This window comes from Rhincodon typus, chromosome 40 (assembly GCF_021869965.1).
Source record: "Rhincodon typus isolate 14 chromosome 40, sRhiTyp1.1, whole genome shotgun sequence".
In the NCBI taxonomy this organism is placed as follows: Eukaryota; Metazoa; Chordata; class Chondrichthyes; order Orectolobiformes; family Rhincodontidae; genus Rhincodon; species Rhincodon typus.
The window spans coordinates 4592716-4598681 of record NC_063371.1 but is presented as its reverse complement, the minus strand read 5'-3'; the positions used below and the strand labels follow the sequence as shown (position 1 = coordinate 4598681).

The 5966-nt window shown below is 46.5% G+C and overlaps 1 protein-coding gene across 1 annotated transcript in view; it reads right to left on the bottom strand.

Annotated features, from left to right (window-relative positions):
- The window catches only part of LOC109930518 (factor in the germline alpha), a 37470-nt gene extending 31823 nt beyond the window's left edge, over positions 1-5647 (bottom strand). The window contains exons 1-2 of the mRNA XM_048618502.1: positions 5160-5647; positions 115-267 (exon numbers count right to left, since the gene is read on the bottom strand). Coding sequence (XP_048474459.1) covers positions 115-267; positions 5160-5498 — 492 coding nt within the window. The 5' untranslated portion in view covers positions 5499-5647. The remainder of the gene's footprint in view (positions 1-114; positions 268-5159) is intronic.
- Between the last annotated feature and the right edge of the window lie 319 nt (positions 5648-5966).

The following is a 5966-nucleotide window of genomic DNA, read 5'->3' as shown; positions in this document are numbered from 1 at the left end:
TGAACCTGTATGACAGTGAGACGAGGGGACACCCAGCAGAGATACAGTCCAATATTGAAGGCTGCTGTTATGTTTCTTCTGGTGAAATTCACAATTCTTTCACATTCGCCCTACCTCAGCAGCAACAGGTTCCTGCAGAATGTTGTGAAGGAGGCGGATGTATTCCGACGCAGCCCGCAGTACGTGCACTTTGCTGGGTTTCCGGTCTTTACGGATCAGCGGAACGATGCTTTTGAGCTTCGAGAAGCCGCCATTTATGCTCTGGACCTGAAATGAGAGGCACATTGCCTGGTCATCTCAAAGTGACGCACAGGGCTTTTACATTTGACTGGTGTTCAACTCATCTGCAACCTCAAGTACTTTCAGACCGGAGACATCTGCTAATACACCTGAGGACCTCGAACTGGTTCACCCATCGATCAGTTTCTTGAGAGAGCTGATAGAGGTTTAAAGACCAGAATAAACCTTCTTCACCTCATCGTTTATTTGCTGCATCAGTTTTAATGATTTGAAACATACTAAGAGCCACCACTCCACCAACAGAAGCTTCTGTAGTCTGCAATTGTACAGCAACACAGGGCAAGAGTCCATTTGGCTCTCTGAATCCATGCTAGCCCCCCACTCTCTCGTCAGTTTCCATTTCCCCGCGCAGTGCTGTGTTTATTACCCCAGAGCACCCATCCAATCTCCCTTTGAAATCATTCCCTACCTCCACTTCCACCACGAGTTCCAGCTCATTACCACTCGCAGTGAAAAACAAAAAAAAAAGTCTCCCTCACATGTGCACGACCGCCTCCTGCGGCAGGGTCAAATGGGGGAAGAAATGGTCAAAAGGCAAAATCAATGGCCCTTTAACAAGCTGAGTCAGTGTAGTTCCGTAAAGAGAAATTACACCCGATGGGTTTGAAAGGATTCTTTAGCAAGTTAACAAAGCAGGCTAGGTAAAAGAGAAGCAATGGATGCAATATATTTGGATTTTCAAAGGGTTTGGGTTTTGATAAGGACCCACATATTAGGCTGCTTAATACAAGAAGAGCCCATGGCGTTGGTGGAGAGAGGATTGGTGGAAGGTTAGACGCCTGGGAGCGGGATAAGAGGGACGTTTTCAGGATGGTAACCTGTAACTAGTGCAGTTCTGTAGGGATCCGCGCTGAGAAAGCTGCAGCACGGAGGATTTGGGGAATCCTCATCCAAAATGCCAGCATCCAAGTTCAGTGGGGAATAGGGAAGCTGAATGGGATGTTGGCCTTTATTTCAAAGGGAGTGGAGTAAATGGGGAGGTTTCTCTAAAACTGTACAAGGCACTAGTCAGACCACAGCTGGAACACTACGAAGAGTTTTGGGTCCCCGTATCTAAGGAAAGATAGACTGGCCATTGGAGTCAGCGCAGAGAAGGTTCACTCGGCTGATCCCGGGTATGGAGGAACTGTCTTATGGGGAGAGGTTGAATAGGTCGGGCCTGTACTCATTGGAGTTTAGAGAGGGGTGCCTAATTGAAACACAAGATTCTTAGAGGGTCTTGACAGAGGAGATGTGCAGAGGTTGTTTCCCCCAATAGGAGTGTCTAGGACCACAGGGTGTAATCTTAGAATAAGGGCTCGCCCACTGAAGACAGGGATGAGGAGGAATTTCACTTCTCAGAGGGGAGTGAATCTGTGGAATTCTTTACTGCTGAGGGCTGTTGAGGCCAGGTGATTAAGTATATTTAAGGCTGAGATGGACAGATTTCTAATCAGGAAGAAGAACCAAGTGTTATGGGGAAAAAGCAGGAAAAGTGGCGCCAATGTTACCAGTATCAGCCTTGTTCTCATTCAATAGTAGTGCACATTCTATGTGCTGAATGACCTATTTCTGCTACTACATCTTGTGGTCTTATTTCTTGTCCAGACCCTTAAATCTGTGACTATATCGTTCCTGTACCATTAGCTAGCAGGGATGGCTACTTTAAAAAAAAGTCTTATTTAAACTTCTCAGTCTTTTACAATCAAATCCCTCTTCAAGGAGAACTGCCCCAGCTTCTCCAACCTACCATTGTCTCTAAAATCCCTCATCCCAGGAAACACTCCGGTCAATGCCTACACCCTCTCAAGGATTCCCACATTAATCAATCAATCAAGATTATTGTTTAAATCACTGAAATGAGGAAATCCAGAAATCACTGCCAGTGATGTGTGCCGCTCCACATGATTCCCCAAAATGCAATCTGTTAGAAATTACTGAACTGACCATAGCTTCTATTCTTACACTTCAAAACTTGGAGTTTAATAGAAAACCCTGAAAATCAGATTACACCACGTTGAAACAGTTCCTCCTGGGTTTATTAACAAACTGAGGTTTGAAATACTACTAAACACCTTCCCTGCCCCCAAGAGTAGCTATTACACCTGTGGAATGTCACTTTTCCCTATAATGATAAGTTTTTCCACGTATTTTTGATTTTGTTTCAAACTTAGCTTCCACCTTAATCTCACCTCAATGTTTCAACTAGTTATTCCACGCTGTAAAAGTTGAAATTAGTTGGGGGGGGGGGGAGAAAAAGGGAAGATAACTGAATTTTGCGATAGGGTCAGCTGTCTGTAGGAATGCTGCTTTGCGATTGGCTGCCTTGTTGAACAATGCCATGCTGTTTAAAGCTTTTGAGAAGATTTGTAGTTCGGGTCGTGGATGAGGTTGTAGAGTTGCTTGCCGAGCCTGTGTGTTTGGTTGCATACGTTTTGTCACTCTGTTAGGTAACATTGTCAGTGTGCCTCTGGTGAACTGTCGGTGTTCTGTCCCACTTGTTCTTTATATGCCTTTAAATGACTTATTTCCGAGGCATATAAATAACAAGCAGGATAGAACACCAATGCCTCACCAGAGGCATACTGATGATGTTACGGAGCAGGGTGATGTAACGTCTGAGGGGACCTGGCAGGAGCAGGTGTTCCCATGTATCTGCTGCCCTTGTCCTTCTAGATGGAAGGGGTTATGGGTTTGGAAGGTGCTGTCCAAGAAGTCTTGGTGAATTTCTGCAGAGCATCTCATAGATGGTATGCACTCCTGCTACTGAGTGTCGGTGGTGGGGGGAATGGGATGTTTGTGGACATGGGGCCAATCGAGCGGGGGCTGCTTTGTCCCTGGATGGTGTCGAGCTTCTCGAGTGTTGTTGGAGCTGCCCCCATCCGGGTCAAGTGGGGAGTATTCCATCACACTCCTGCCTTGTGCCTTGTTGACTGTGGACAGATTTTGGAGACGGGGGGGGTGGATGGATAGGTTTGGGGGGGGGGGGGTAGGTTGGGGGGAGTCAGGTGAGTTACTCGCTGCAGGATTCCCAGCCTCTGACATGTAGCCTCTGTATTTATATGGAAAACCTAGCCCAGCTTTGGCCAATATGGTAGCTTTAGTTGTTTTCATGTGTTTAACATTAGATGTAGGCATACTCAATGGAAATCTGACAAGTAATAAGTCCTTACTGCACTGCAATCTTCTTAACATGTTCTAGACAATATAAACCATTGTGAATGCTTTCTTTCATTTGTAATGTCATAGAAATTACAAGTAATCTTTTTGCAGAAAAATGTTGAGATTTCACTAATCAAATCCTTCTACATTTAGGAGTTGAACAGCAATGGTTAATGTTCAGTGTCATCTCTTTCTGCAGTTGGGTCTGTCCCAGATATTAATATGGAGTAAAATTTATTGTCCATTGATTTATAAAAGATATTGGATAAATTGCCATTGAATTATACTGGTCTGGCTTTTTGTTTAGAAAGAAGTGTTATGTGAGAGGGGCTCGGGAGAAAGCAGGAAAAAGCCAACATGGGTTGCTGCATAATGCAGATATTTGATAGTTTCTCCCCTTCCACAACACCCTATGCTCTTCAAAGAATCTCAAACCTGAGAAGAATCCTTGTTGACCTTTACAAATGTCAATTGCACGAGAGCATGATTTCCCTTCCCCTGCCCAGGTTTTAACAAGACGCTGGCATGTGTGAATCTAACACTATGGCCACCCCCAGCTACAAAGATCCCCCTCTTTCTTGTCCCCAATCCAGCTCTCTCAGTCCACAGCCAACTGTACCTTAGCTGCATCTTTCCATCAGACTAAGCCGTCACAATGCTCCGTATAGTTCTTGTGCATCACTATCAACCGTCCCAGGAACCAAAATCAGAGGTGATATTACTGACTTGTGCACAAAAACAAATTCACAATTCCAACGTTCCAACTCAAACCAACCATCGATTAAAAATCTCACATCTTTCACATTTAGCGACAGGTCTCAGGCGCAGTGTTAAGGTGACCCCCACCCCACCCCCCATCACCCTCTGAAGCAAATGGTAAAGAATCTGATGGTATGATTTTGAAAAGGAGCAGGGCTGTGTTCTCCCGAGTGTGTCCGGGCAACGGTTACCCTTTGCCTGGAATCAGGAGAACAGATTTACCTGGCTATTTTGGCTTTGCAGATTGTGGGAGCTTGCTGCATACAAATTAGTGGCTGCTTTCCCTCTGTTGTAACAGGGAACATATTTTTAAAAAGTTCTTAATTGGCTCATCACTGAAATTGTGAATGCTGCTCATTCTTTTCGCCTGGTACATTGACAATCAAAGCAATTTGACTTCGCTTTACATCAACAGAACACCCCAGACTAAACTGCCCATTTTGTTGGTGATCATTGATTTGGGCACAAGGGCATCATCCTACCGACTAGGGACGTTGCAAGGCTCATAATCATCTCCACAGTCCCCCTCCACACTCTCACAGTTCAAAGTTTTGGCTGGAAGTTTTCGACTTGCTGAAGTTCGCAAAGAAGAAACAAATAGAGTCCAGAGAACGGTCCAGGAGGCCGTTCAGCCCGTTGTATCTTCGACAGCCCTCTGAAGGAGCAAATCACAGGCAGTTCTACAGTCCAGCCCCCATAAGCCAGTGTACAGTTCCTTTTCAGATAATGCAATTGTCCACAAAGATTAATACTAGCTATCAATCAAGGAGTATTGTTACAACCCCATATTACTGGCATGTATACCACTGCAGTTCCATGTTTAGAAATACAAGACTAGCTCACACCAGAAGTGCTCATATTCCCACATTACCGCTTTGATATTGTAGCTAATGCTCACAAACAAGCTCCTGTTACCCCACCACCCCCCCCCCCCCCAGTTCCTCCCGGATTGCCCTCACCCGGTGTCGCTCCCTGGCATTGGCTGCCCGCCTCTTGCCAAACAGGTCCTGAACATCGGTGCTGGCATCGTAGTGCCCAGCCGGCTGCCTCTTGAATTTCCTGACGGGTGCCAGGATGGGTAATGGGCCCAGGGTCTCATCCAAGACGTGGCTCATCCTTTCAGGCTCGGGTACCACCAGGAGGTCCCTGGTCAGCCGCTGCCGTTCGCCTGCCTCCAGCTTGAGGAGCCCAGCCCCTTCCTCGAGGACCCCAGCCCCCTCCTCGTCCTCCTCACAGCTCAACTCCAAATAAAACTGCAGCTCCTCTTCATCCTCCATATCCCACTCCTTCCAATCCATGGCCTCAGTAACCTCAATTTAAACTCTCTCCTGCCTCCCCGAGAAACTGATAGAGAAGACCAATTTCTCTCCCTCTTTCACTATCCTTTTCTTTCCCTCTCTCTCTCCCTTCCCTCCTCTATATCCCTCTTATGCCTTTCTCTACCCTTTCCTCATCCTCTTTCCCTCTCTCTCTTTTATTTGTTTCTTCCTCCTCTCTCTATTCCTCTATCTCCCTTACCTACTTCACCTCCCTCTTTCTTCCTTTTTCCTTCCCCTTTCTCTTTTCCCCACTCTATCCCTTCCCGACCTCCCTATCTGCCTCTCCTCACCCCACACTCACTCCCTCTCTTTCCCCCACACCCCCTCTCTCTACCCTTCAATCCCACTCCCTTTTCCCCTCCCTCTCTCCTTCTCTCACTCACTCCCTTTCTCCTCCTCCTCCTCCTCCTCCTCCCTCCCTCACTCACTCACTCACTCACTCACTCA